Source organism: Triturus cristatus, chromosome 1_2, assembly GCF_964204655.1.
Source record: "Triturus cristatus chromosome 1_2, aTriCri1.1, whole genome shotgun sequence".
Classification (NCBI taxonomy): domain Eukaryota; kingdom Metazoa; phylum Chordata; class Amphibia; order Caudata; family Salamandridae; genus Triturus; species Triturus cristatus.
The window spans coordinates 846,052,614-846,066,155 of record NC_140580.1 but is presented as its reverse complement, the minus strand read 5'-3'; the positions used below and the strand labels follow the sequence as shown (position 1 = coordinate 846,066,155).

Sequence of the window (13,542 nt, the reverse complement as noted above, 5' to 3'; positions counted from 1 at the left end):
TCTAACTGATGCAAAATAAAAAAAGTACCACCACGGGAGATAGGCCGAAGAAGACCTAAGTGGGAGGACGAAAGCCCGCAAGGAGCCGGTGAACCACCGACTCAGCGTGACCATCAATCAGCAAAACCCCATCAAAGGGTAAGTCAACCAGTCGCTCCCGGATATTTTCAGGGAAGACACTATCGCGCAACCAAGCGTGATGCCTTAAGGCAACAGAGTCCGCCATAGCATGGTCCAAAGAATCCGCAGTATCTAAGGCTGAGCGGATTGTATATTCTGCAAGGTCGCGGCCATCCCGGAGGAGGCGAAGGAGATCAACCCGAGCATCTTCAGAGGTGGTTGAAAGCAAAGACTCTGCAGAGTCCCACAGGGCAGAGGTAGCCCACGCCAAAACACACATTGTATTTAAGGACCGTAGGGCCACACTAGTGGAAGCAAAGACGCTCCTGCCCCATGACTCTAGCCATTTGGACTCCCGAGAGGGAGGAAGCGTTAGAGGGGGCAGGGAGGAAAAGCAGTCTGCAACACAAACCCTTGCACATCAGGGTGCACAAAAAGACAAACAGGATCATGCGGAGCTGGATGGTGGCAGTGCAAAACTTAACGAGCCACCGGGTCACCTGAAGCAGGCCGGACCCAGGTACCTAAAAGGGTATCATTAAGGGAAGCCTCAAAGGGCAGAAGCGGCTCCACATTCCCGGACCCCTGATGAAGGACCTCAAGCAAGGGGTCCACAGACAAGGGGACAGAAGGGGGTTGCATGTTTAAAGTGCGGGTGGCCAATGAGACCACCCTCAAAAAAGCTGCACCGGCCTCGGTAGCCCGCCGCGGAGGGGACAACTCCTCGTCAGTGGGGGAGGGTTGTAAGCTGACCCTCCCAAGACACTGAGGGTGTGACCAATGTTCCACGGAAGGGAGTCCCATTGAAGAATGAGGATCCTGACGTGGCTCCTGGGGAGGCGAAGAGCCTGCCGGATCTGGGGGCTCCTGAGGAAGCTCTACAAATTCCAAGGGGGGCACTGGCAACAGTAAGTCCGGTGACCCTGGACAAGAGGACGGCACCGAGCTCTCTCCAGAGGCCTCTGGAGAAGAGCCCATAATTCTGCGTCGACATGGCGCCGAAGCGACGCGTGTCGGCGCCAACCCTGCATCTTCAGTCACCGACTCGTCTGCATCCGGCGTCGACTTGGCACCGGACTATGACAAGCTCCCCTTCCGAGGAAGGAGCAGGCACCGGAGCCGACTCCACCTTATCCATGACAGGTTCAAACTCCGGTGAAAGGAGCGGAGGCGGAGCCAAGAAGGCGAGCCGCCAGCACTGGTACGGCGCCGACCCCGGCTCCGGACAGGCGACCGCCTGCCCGGGGTGTGTCAACAGGCTCCCAGAAAGGAACGGAGGCGGAGCAGAGGATGCAAGACTCTGGCGCCGGAACGGCGCCAACCCTGGCTCCAGATATGTGACCGCCTGCCCGGGAGCCCAGTGTGTGCTCAAAGCAGGGCTATGGGCACCAGCAACCACCTGCAGCGCCACAGGGAGCCCAGCGGGGCTATGCGGCAGAGGCGCCGTGGGTCGTAGAGGGGAACCCAGGAGGGCCGCGCCCAAACTACTCCACGTGGACTGTAGTGGGGGACCCAACCAGGCCACGCCCTAATGGCACCACATCTCCGACGTCCCTGGAGGGCAGAGGCTCAATCGCGCCGGGGGTGAACCCGCCGGCGAGTATGTCGGAGATCCCACAAGAAGTAGTGGCCCCGAGGACGCCCCAGAAATGGGAGAGGGCCCAAGGGAGGCCTGCAGAGCTATGGCATATGCCTCCATTTGGGCCCGAGTCAACCCCACACCCGGAAAGGGCGGATAGGGTGACTGTCGGGAGCGCACGTCTGGAATGTTCCAGGAACCAGTGCCCCTGACAACAGAAGAAGGGGAGGTCGAAGACCTCGGCGATAAGCGCTTCGACTTACCAAGTGGCAAACGGCGGCCCCGGACCCCAGAGGCCAAACGACGGCGGGACTGGACAGTAGAGGGACCTGCCGTTGAAGAAGAAGCCGGGGGGTGAGATGACTCCGACCTGGACAGCCACACCGAGAGAAGCTTCTTACGGCGCTCGCGCCGAGACTTCGGCTTCAGGTGTTGGCACGCTTCACAGTCCGTGGAGTCATGGTGCTCGCCCAGACACCACATACAAATAAGATGCGGGTCCATTGCGGACATCTGTTGCAAACAGGAATTACAAGTTTTAAAGCCCGAAGGCATCGCACACTGATCCCGACGCGAAGCGTCGACAAGGCCTGAAAACAGGCCAGAGGAAACGCTAACTCCGGATCCTGGTTGCACGCTGGAAAGAAGGAAAACTGACGTCAGCGCACCGGGAGGGACTTATATGACCTCGCTGACGTCACGTACGTGAACGACGTCAGGGCGGGGTTGTGTGGCGCCATCCCCTGGCAGGCAGAGGTGCTCCTGCAAAGTTTTTTCCGGATCCAGTCTGACGCCTGGGGATATTCTAAATTAAGGAATCTGCGCCTAGATGTCTCTATCAGATCTTATGGACTCAAACGAATCAAACATTAACATTAGGACACAGACACCTGTAAAAGCTAACTAGTCACCTTTCAGCGGTTGAAGTAATCGGAAATTAAAAGGGCTGACAATTTACATCGACATGATAAGAGACTGTTAAAATATCAAAATAGTGACAACAATGCCACAGGTCGTGCACAAAATGCGGCATAATTTGACCAATCCTGTCACAAACTTTAGCCCCACACAGTGCTGTTGAATAAGATGATTTACACCCGTCTTATTCTGCTGGCTGTATCCCTGAAGATATTCCAGATCTTGACTGAATAGACGAGGATGGTCTACCTCCTGGTATTTTGTTCTTGTGTTGGTTTGTTTTCAGCCTAGTGAGGCTTGGTTCCTGATTTAGCACATTCCACCGAAGTGGTTAGTTTTACAGAATGAGTGTGGTCTTTTGTTTGACGGCTTTACAGATGATGCAGCTGGCCATTAAGATAATGCGGGCCTGGACGGGGAGTAAAGGACTTACTTACACATTGTTCTTGTGTGTGGTCGAACTTCTTCAAGCCCCTGATGAAATGGGCTCTGGTATATATGAAGCCTTTTCAGGTGTCCATCGTGTAGTCATCATGAGCAAGCAGGCCAGGGCATTTAATGTCATTCTAAATTTAGCTCCAGTAGGAAGATTTTCAGGTACCAAGCCGTTATGGTTTTCTGGGCAATGTATTCTTTGAAGGAGAGGTCTGTGTCGAGAGTGAATCAAAATTATTCTGTCCTTGCTAGTGGCGAGGGGGGGGGGGGGGGGGGGGGGAGTCTCTCGTGGGATGAAGGAGAGGTCAGAGCCTAGGTTGAAGTCTGATAGCCAAGTTTGAGTCTATGACTGTTTGGTGCTGCTAGCAAAGAAGAATTTGGATGGTTTTGGTAGGTGCTGGACATCTAATTCCTGATAAGCTTGAGACAGGTTCTGAGTTAGTTGAGGAGATTTTAAGGTCGAGTTCAGTGGCCTTGTTGTAATGATGGGTCTTGATGCTGGCAAGTAAGGATCAGAGGAGCGTCATGTAGAGGATGAAGATGAGGGGTGCGATAGAAGATTGGAATTTTCTGGAATCTTGAGATATCCATTGAGCTGAGTTTGTGACGTACGTTATCAACCACTGCAGGACTTCGTCAGAGAATCATGACATTTTCCAGGCTCTAGAGTAGTGCTTTATATTAAACTGTATCGAAGGCTGCTTATGAGGCAAGGCAGATAGGTAATGGCACTGGGGTTGTTTAGGTAGACAACTCCAGAGAGGCTTTTTCAGGAGGGAGAGGATGTGTCTTCTCTTGGGAGCTTTCGGGAAGGTTCTTGTTTGAGAGTTTTTTTTTTTTATGTTGATGATAGGTGTGATTGAAGATGGTAGGATGTCAGCTTCATAGAAGGGGATCTAGAGTGAGTTAAGGACGTTGGCGAGTTCAGTGCGGGAGATGAGGTTAAAGGTTGGCCACATCAGCCTGATAGTCCAGACTGGTTGAAGGGTACAACAGCTTCCACCTCTCAGAAGCTCCTGCTGATTTTGGCAGCTGCCTCTAAAGTGCTTCACTCTAGTTCAGGGTAATAGAGTAAGCCTGTCCTGAGGGGCTTTAGCAAGCAAACGGCAGTGACGGGATTGGTGCTTCTCAGCAGGTTGTGTATGGTGGAAGGCCACGCACTCTTGGATAGGGTAGAGTTATAAGCCATGGCATCTGGGAGAGCAGTGTGAAGTGCGAAGAACAAATCCTCCCGCAGGTGTTTCAGACAGTCACATGGCTAAAAATAGATACCAATACGCCAATCCTCCTTACACCATCAAGAACAAGAACATTTATACTATGTTCTATGTGTGTACATTTCTAGTTGACCAAAAAATGTTTTCCCTGGCTGCACTTGTTGAGAAGATCTTAACAGAAAAGGCTAGTCTTATAAAAGTTGCTTTCAACATTGATTTTCTCATAAGGCGTTCCAACAAAACCCCTGAACACTTGCCTTGATTTATGTATGCCAGCATATCCAGTCAGCATGAATTATCTTGGGCGTATTACGGGGATGGTAAATCAAATACCTGACTGATTACGCAGCACTGAGTCTATGGCATTCCGACTCAACATGCACAAGTGAAGGATTCCACCCTAACCTGTTTCAGGGCATGCTAACCCTATAATCATCCTGCACGTTCTACATAGTTCTCCTCTCCCTCATCTCTAATATTGTGCGTAATGCTGGGTCTCCTGGGGTGGATAGGTAGTGAAATATTATGGGATTCTCTGTACGAAGTTCTTTTTTGCTTTGCATAAAGATTCATCATATTCCTGTGCACTATTCTAATCGTAGGACATTCATTAATTCCATATAGGATGTTCTTCTACACCTCAATTAAGTCTCTCATTACATCAACTCTGACATCTAGGTATGCGACATCAAGCCACGCCATTAACTTCACATTTCAATAGATTCCTTCTCCATTCTCCCCATCCCTCATACACCTCAATGAAGTCTCATTTGCTCCAGTGCTCTCCCACAATATATTTTAATTATTGCCCAATCAAGTGCCTTACACACGTTAATGGAGTCGCAATCTAATTTTTCGCATACAACTCTTTGGGATATTATTTACAAATCTGTGGCCACATGTCATGCCATAGTCCAAGGAGTGAATTAGGATTTCGGTAGCACCGTAGTTTTAAGGCCCTCTGTAAAGCATTCACAGAGGGGGAATTAGTAGATAAAAACCCCTCAAATCAGCATGGAAGAACACTGCAGCAAAAATTTGAACAGAGTATTAACATAACAGAAGCCATTCTTGTGAAGGGGTCAAGAAGAAGGCGACATAAGTCCATTGTGGGGTGAAACATATCAACATATGTCTCGTAGCACATCATTTGGAAAATGATCTGGTATTTTTAATAGAATATTAAATGCTGAAAACATCTAAGCATGTCACCAGAACGATCTGCAATAATACACTATTAAAAATCACCTGCTGCTACAGTACAGGTGTGTTGCGTGGGCTACCTAGAAAACTGAAGAATTGCCTGGATATTTTCTCATGCATTTAATAAAAAGGATGCAGTTCACTAGAACAGGAACCGTGGTATTTAATAGCACATGATAACAGTACATGTCGGGTGTAAAGAAAGTTGGATCAATTTGCCAATGATAATCAAAACTAGTTTAAGAACAAATGTTTGCTAATGTGTGTTTCGAAACCTTGAGTAACTCGCTGAGGCTATTAATGAGAAGCCCAGGTTTTTCCATGAAAATTGCTTGAGTGTCTCATGCATCAATAGAATTCATCTCAATGCATAACTGAGAAGGCTAGGATTTTCTATGGAAAATTGCTCAATCATCTCACACATCATCAGGATTCACTTCCATGCATAAACAAGAAGTTTAAGATTTTCTATGACAAATTGCTCGAGCGTCTCGCTCATTATAAGGATTCATCTCACTGTGGTCACACTTTTAAAAGTTGGCTATTTCAAAGGAAAACACAGACGTTTTTGCTCTTTAAATCTATTTGCAGATTTATTTAAGAACGGCAATTCTGAGAAAGTAAAATACACTTCTGAACCTCTATCAATAAATATAAAAAAATAAATATTATTAAGTTTATCATAGGAATATAACACTGACTGAACAGCAGTCACATTTTATCAAAGCACAGACTGTCTGGAAGGATGACATCCCAAAGGGATAAATAAATAAAAAGGGAAAGGGGGTTTAAACGATTAAACTTTGCATTCCCTGCAAGGGAGGAATGTTCTTGGAAGGCACTATTCTAGTATTCCCATCAGTTTTGAGATACACACCTAAAGGAGATGGGAATGGATATTCTCTGTAGGCACCTGGAACTCTGCTTGCTCAGGATTTGTACAACACCAGGATCCTGGTTAATTGCACCAATGTTCTGACTATAGTGTTTACTTCCTTTTGCTTGAGGTAACTGTAGATACTGGTATACGTTTTCGTGCATGTGAGAGCTAGTTTTGAAACTGATTTGAAACCATGCCTATGAAAGGTCTATTTTGCATTCAGGTCAGAGTGGGAGGGTACAAAGACGAAACCATGAGATTGATTGACTTGTAGACTGCCCCTGAACCACTGTCCACCTGAGCCTCAACCTGTTGGAAGACCCCAGATTTTGCAATAGACCGAAATACCTTTGTTTCAACAAAGATCACACATTCATCTACACTGTATTTTTCAATAGTCTTCAATCAAGGTATGGTATTATGTGCAAGTTGCTCCTCCGTTGCAACCATTTAGCTTAGGGTGCCCTTCAATACAACACCAGCAAATACATCCCGCACCATAGGGATGTCTGGGAGGCATCACATCCCTAGACCACGGTCTGCCTAGATGGTGAGGCAAAAGCTCTGTCACCGAAGAGGTTAGTTTAGGTGCAGTCTACTTGCCCTTGGGCACAAAGCATCCTGGGAATTCAAAGTCACTTTCTTGCAGAAATGGAGGAAAAGCCTTGCAGGATTCCTCAATAAAAAGAAGTTTGGAGCAAAAGTGAATCCTAAATGACTTAGTACACTATTGTTCGAATTTAGTGATGGACAACTACGTTTCCTTCTGCATACATGTTTAAGGAGATGCCCCTGGCTCAACACCCCCTCACTTTATCCCTAAACTCCTGAGCTGAAATGAGAAAGATGGTGCTACAATTCTACCTATATTTTGAAATTGACGGGGTGGTGGTGGTGGAGGTCGAGTAGAGACATTTTAAAACAAATGCTCCGATCGGTTGTTTGCTTGCCTCAAAAGTGAATCCGAATTTTGTTTTAGCTAGCTCAGTCTCATTAGGACAAAAAACAGATCAGTCCCTCCTTTTTCCCCCCAACTGCTGAAGATGGGCATATCTACCCTCCAAAACCCTCCTCTTACACTCCAATTTAGCAACTTCTCTTGGGGCGCAGCGTGCAGGACATAGTCCTGTAGGGTTGCTTGGCTGTAGATCAGCCCTGATGATCCCCCAAACCCACATACATCGTTTGAGTTGGTCCAAGTCGCTGTGCCAAACTTTTTAGACCGAATTATCAAGAGGACATTATTTTGCTTAAGACTCTGGCATGCAGTGAGCACTATTGACATAATCTTCAGGCAAGACTGGCAGAGCCCTATAAGGGGGACACCATGCATCTGCAGATAAACAGATCACACTCAAAGTGGTCTGCGAATGGCGATGTGGGAGCCCCCGATTCTTCACAATGCCGGCCCCCAACATTTTCAAGAGGTGACTAATGCACTTCAACTGAGTTTGGTCCACTCCAGGTATCACTGATACTCCCAGAGTAGTCCATACCCCATAGCGGTGTTCCATACACTCATGCACTCCCCAAAGATGAGCTGATGTGCATCTTCTCAATATGAACAATGGGCGGCAGGCACGGAGCTGGAGGTCAACAAGATTCCTCCTTTGAAGCGCACTGCGCTACTGCTGAGAGAACTTTCTGAAATCATGGAAACTGGAGAGGCAGACTTCGGCACAGAAGCAGAATGATCTATCAGGAGATTCCTGCAGAGGCCAGTGGTTCTGGAAAATGAGACAATAACCTGCTGACACCACACCAAGCCCTGTATGCCTTTCAGCTGTACCATCCAGCTGGAAACCCGCCTTCCAGGCAACTCCAGCTCCGTGTGAATAATAAGCTAATATTTGCCATATTCCTCATCCATAGTTGGTTAATCAGAGCCCTCGGACCATAAGACAAGAAACAATAGTGTGGGTATTTAGCGAATTCCTGACTTTTAAATGTTTCAAAAGCTAGTCTAGGACTGGCCACCCGCTGAACTTAAATTTTAAAAGCAAAAATCAGATCCATCGTCCTGCCAGCTGAGAACGAAAATGTACAGCGACCACAAGGGATTATGGGAGAAGACAGTTCTTCGCCCTACTGTTCTAACTCAAGTACCTGCTCCAAGAATTCCCAGAATGCTTTATATTTGAGAAAGTGTGTTTCGAAGTTCCCCGAAACAGATAACTGCCTTAAACAGCAAACACAAAATAGAAATGCATACTTAAAGATGGAAGTTGGACATTTTAAGGCCTCGTGTGAGAAAACTAAAGAATGTACCACACACCGTACTGCAAAGCATTGTGGGAATATTTGCCGGATTTGGGCAACACCATTTTCCTACAACCTCCAGACAGGCTTCGGTAAAGTCTCTCTGCATAAAGATAATAAGCAACATCATAAGTACAAACAAGTCCTCGGTGGCGGCGGTGGTAGCCACGGCAGCTGAACAATGCATAGGCAGATACCAGTCAGTCAAGTTATCATTGGATCAGTACAGGCTGAGCCAGACTCCCGCTGGGCTGGTAGAATCCCCAATGGATCTACATTGAATGAGGAGAAACCCTGCCAGTTCTACAATAAGTAGGCAGAGGTCCCATGGTTCCATGCTCGATACGTAAAGGCACATCCGGTTCCACATTGGGTGGGTAAATGCCATTACTGGCTTAACATTGGGTGAGGATGGCTCCTTTCAGTTCGACACGGGACAGGCAGAATCCCACTGGTACCACCCTCGGTGGCTGAGCGGTCCATCCAGAGGTGCCTTTCTTGTGAGGCAGTGCCGGCTGCCTTTGGGCCAGTTCTTTCAGCCGCTGGGTGGGACTTTCAAACTTCAAGTATTTTCAGTCTAGGTTTCCTTAGATGCACCGTTTCCAGCGTCCATCATCACCATACACAAGAAGGTGGATCCCTATTAGCTGATACGACAGCGCTAAGGCTGTATCCTACTGGTCACGCTTTAGGTGGCGATGCCCATGGTGCTGGCCTGTTCCTGCAGACCAAGGATGCTGAAGGCGATGCGTTTCTGGTGCCCCGGTAGGCGGATGCCTAATTTCTTTATGTCCCTGATGAAGAGGGGAAGAAAATGGAAAGATTAGAAAAGGAGTGCTATGATTATTTTACAGACACAATGCCACCCCTCCCTGGATTGTCCACATCCCTTGCCATTAGTATTTCATGACCAATCTCGTTCATACTCCTCCATTTTTTTAAAAGACAAACTTTTTATAGACTCTAGATCTTTTCAATTCAGTCCTGATAACTTTGAGAAAATCTTTATTATTTTTTTTTAAGAAGCTGCATTGTATTTCTTATCAAACAGCATCCATTTTTAGGGCGGGTGGTACCCAAATGCCAGGTATGCAGGTTGACAGCCTGCACACCTGTCCTACAACAGACACGAAAATAAAGCCAGGATTGTTAAAAACACTTGAGAAACTAACGATGCAATGCAAGTCAAACCTTAATGAGCATCCGGTGACAATGCTTCTAGAACTTACGAATTAAAGATGGAGGTTTGGAAAAACACAAGGCTGAAATTGAGTCATGCAGTGGAAAATGCCCTTCTGATGCGGCGGAAGGGGCGTGGAGGTGGGGAGGCCTAAAGCCCAGCAGGTTGCCCTGTCCCAGGGAGGCACTTCTGAATGCCTTTCCACAACAAGCCTTAGTTTACTTATTTAGACAGCTTGAGCTGCAGAACTGGTCATCCCTTTCCGGCCCCAGAACAGCATCCAACTTCCCAAATAAACAAACATCAGATCTTAAAAGGGTGCCCCATCATTTGAAGTTCAAACACTGCGTGGCCGGCGCCCTGGACCACCACCCTTGACCTTTCAAGCTGGCTCTTTTCTTGTTGTAGAATAGGGAGCCATTTTGTTGTGGCTGAAAAGTCCTGTCTGTGCCTCAGACACGGGCCCTGTGTGTCCAAGTTCCCATGACTGGCGTTCCCAAGAGATTTGCAACACGTGGCAGAGAAATTATTTAAAGTACAAGGAATGGGAGACAGGCTTATGGGAAACCGGAAACGTTACACAGAAGGGGGCCAAGCACAGCAGAAGGAATGCAACAATTGAGGTTAAAGCACACGCCGGAGAGCTGGGGACTTCCAAGCACTGTAAACATTTACTGTCTTTATGGAGTGCTCCTGAAAAGCTCCAGAGAGGGCCAAAGAGTTCAAAAGACCTACATCCATAGATCTGTAAGACAAAGACACCTACTCGGTCTTGGAAGGCAGATGGCCCATTCAAACTTGGCCTCTCTATCGAGACTCGTTCGCCACAACACAAGAGATAGAGGTTTCTATATACTGCCATATATCCTCCAAACTATACACATCACACTCTAAGGAGACTGTCAACAAAGGCACCGTTTCTGATTTGCTTTCAATGTATAAAGACTAGAAGCCACTTACACTTGTCAAAGAGCAGGCAAAATTGAGAAGTGTCACTCAACTGTGAGAGAGCGATATGGGAGACTGACTAAGAGAGATGCACAGGAGACATGGACAAAAATGGAGACGGTGTTGAAGTCAAAGTGATCCTTCTGCCCCCAGTAAGGCTGTGAATATCGCTTGGGTACCACCTCCTCTTACCCAACCCTGTAAGTCACTTCTCCCCCATACAAAGCGACAAGACAGTCACACTTTTCAATCCATAAAAGGGAATCTCTGCTCTTTCCCCTGGCCCTGCTCCAAACCCTCCTGTACCCTTATCTGAAGCTCATCTCCAAAGACCCTTAATCTTTTCCAACAGCCTTCTCTAGAGGTACTGCATTTTCACTCAACATCCTGCTTATCCTATCCTGTCCGCGATGCTCCCCATCTTACCTCCACTCTGCCCAAAAGGCTCCTGTTTTTTCTACATTATGGGAATTCACTTTGTTGTGATGTATTTCTGAGCCCCAACCAAAATGCAATTTTTCGAGTCTGTTGCTCCCATGCCCTTAAGAAACAAGGCTTTCTTTTTTAAAGACCATTTGATGCGGTCTTGAACCTCCTTGTGGCAGTAACAAGGTAGCAACCTGCAATGGCCTAATGCAGCAGTGATCCTGCTGGAAAGTGACAAAGAAAATGGAGTCTCGACTAACCTTTGCAAGACATGGCACCCATGGTCATAATGCCAGAACTTGCAATGTCTGCATTAATCTTGCCAGGTGGCGCCCTACACTAGAGTTACTCTGCGACGTTCAGCCTTCCCAGGGTCAGGAGAGTCCTCCTGAGATGCCTGTGTGACTGCTCAACCTCAGGTACTCAGATTTAAGCAGTGGGTGACCGTGAGGACACGTAGCTGGGTGGTGTCCCTCAAAAACAGGGAGCTATGGATCGGTGGAAAGTATGAAGACTGTCTTTTGTCTGCCCTCCGAGAAGGGCCCAGATAATTGTGCAAGCTAGAGAGGGAACCTCGAGCATGGCAATGCAGCCCTTAAGTTCTGAGGAGGCTCTTCCTCAGGATAATAAAAGGGTAGGCCAGCCATTCTATTAAATAAACTCTTTCGCATGGATGGTCTCAAATTCATGGAGAGCTGATGAGAAACAAACTCAGTGCCCACTCTGCAGGCAGTCCCACCAAAAATCAAATGCATGGTCTCCACACTTTTAGGTTGATGTCAGAGGTAAGAACGCCATTTAAATTTAGGTCAGAAGTCCAGATCCCATGTGTTTACAGCCACAGGCATTATAGAAGGGTGCATACATGTAATGCTCTATTAAATATAATAGGTTTTGCCTCGAGTGCAGAGCATGCGTCTAATAAACATAGTTCCATACGGCCACCACACTATCATCCATTTTTATGCGACGATCCCCACTCAGAAGAAATCCAGTAGACAGACCAAGTAAGGAAACGACTCCGGTGCAAATAGACTATTGTCACCCATTAATTCACTATGCTTACAAATCGCTTGAGGTCAGAGAACCATAAGAGTGCCTAGTCAAACAGGGAGCAAAGAGGTGGCAGAGACACCGCACTCTAGGTATGACCCATAGGCTCCCTCTTTTCTAACCGTTGCAGCCTTCCTCAGGCGCTCACATGAGGCCCTGTATTCGCTCCCTGTTCCACAGTCTCATACTCTCATGAAAGAGGCCAGGCACTGGGCCACGGTTCCTCGGGCTCACACGCTCCGTGCCAAGGACAGGTACTCACTCATGGCTCATCTGGATGACCCGGTCCATGGAGCTGAAGGCAGATGACGTGAAGTGCTCGGTGTACTGCTGCATCTTGATGGACTCCAGCCACTCAGCGATGCTTTTGAAGGGCATTCCCTCTGATCCACTGCTGCTAGGCAGGCGGATGGAGATCCTGAGAAACACAGAGCAGAGGGTCAGCTCCTGCAGCATTAGGAACAATATATCACAACAGGTGGCCTCAATCTTAAGAAATACTTTGTGCTGCAGGGGAGGACAGAGGTGCACCAAAAGGGCTATTCAAGGGGACTAACACTGGGGATAAATGCCCCAAGGAGGAAGCTGTTGGGCCCCATTGGCGTACAAAGGCACAGGGCAGTGTAGTACAAGTGCTGCAATAGAGCGGGGCTGCACGACAAGCAGGAGGTTCAGATGTTAGTACTAAAACAGAAGATGCTATAGAAATAATGACATTCAGAAAGCAAGAGCGCTGTTGAATACCACAGAGGATGGGCATGCGCGTGTCTCATGAGTAAGCCAGAAACCACAGACACACAGGCCAGACTGTCGAACTCTGGGTTTCCAGATCAAATGCTGCAATAACCTTTGCCAGAAGAAAGCTTGGTCTGCTTTCAAAAGTCTCACTACAGCTCAGCATATGAAGACACCAGCAGTGAATAGCTGTGGAACTTCACTCCTCGAGCGACTCTGAAGACATGAGGTCGTTCCCGGAAGCTGAGACATACTCCACCCATACCTAGGTCTGAGATCTACACAGACCGTGGACAGCTGCTCAGAATCCTTCCCCACGGGGCAGTGCTGTGCCCTAGGCAGAACCCTTGGGTGGAATGGCACGGCCAGGCCCTTGCAGGATTCTCTTTAGGGGGCACTACGAAGTCCTCACACCCGATTGTGAGGAAGGCAGGATCGGGCGGTGAAAGAGGCTTGGATTCGGTCTTTAACACACATCTGGTGTGGGGCTGCATGCCTGGGCAAGGGATGCTCATTACAGAGCCTCTTTCTTCAGATAAGCCTCTGCCCTCCACACTTCCTACCCCATCACCTTGACTCCTGCCGATGC

General features: G+C 47.8%; 1 protein-coding gene across 4 annotated transcripts in view; it reads right to left on the bottom strand.

Annotated features, from left to right (window-relative positions):
* Positions 1-6,037: 6,037 nt before the first annotated feature.
* The window catches only part of EPHA2 (EPH receptor A2), a 53,549-nt gene continuing 46,044 nt past the window's right edge, over positions 6,038-13,542 (bottom strand). For 2 of the 4 annotated variants that reach the window (XM_085609008.1, XM_085609009.1), the window contains exons 16-17: positions 12,481-12,636; positions 6,038-9,405 (exon numbers count right to left, since the gene is read on the bottom strand). In XM_085609008.1, coding sequence (XP_085465134.1) covers positions 9,300-9,405; positions 12,481-12,636 — 262 coding nt within the window. In that variant the 3' untranslated portion in view covers positions 6,038-9,299. The remainder of the gene's footprint in view (positions 9,406-12,480; positions 12,637-13,542) is intronic. The other 2 variants (XM_085609011.1, XM_085609012.1) reach the window with 1 other exon arrangement.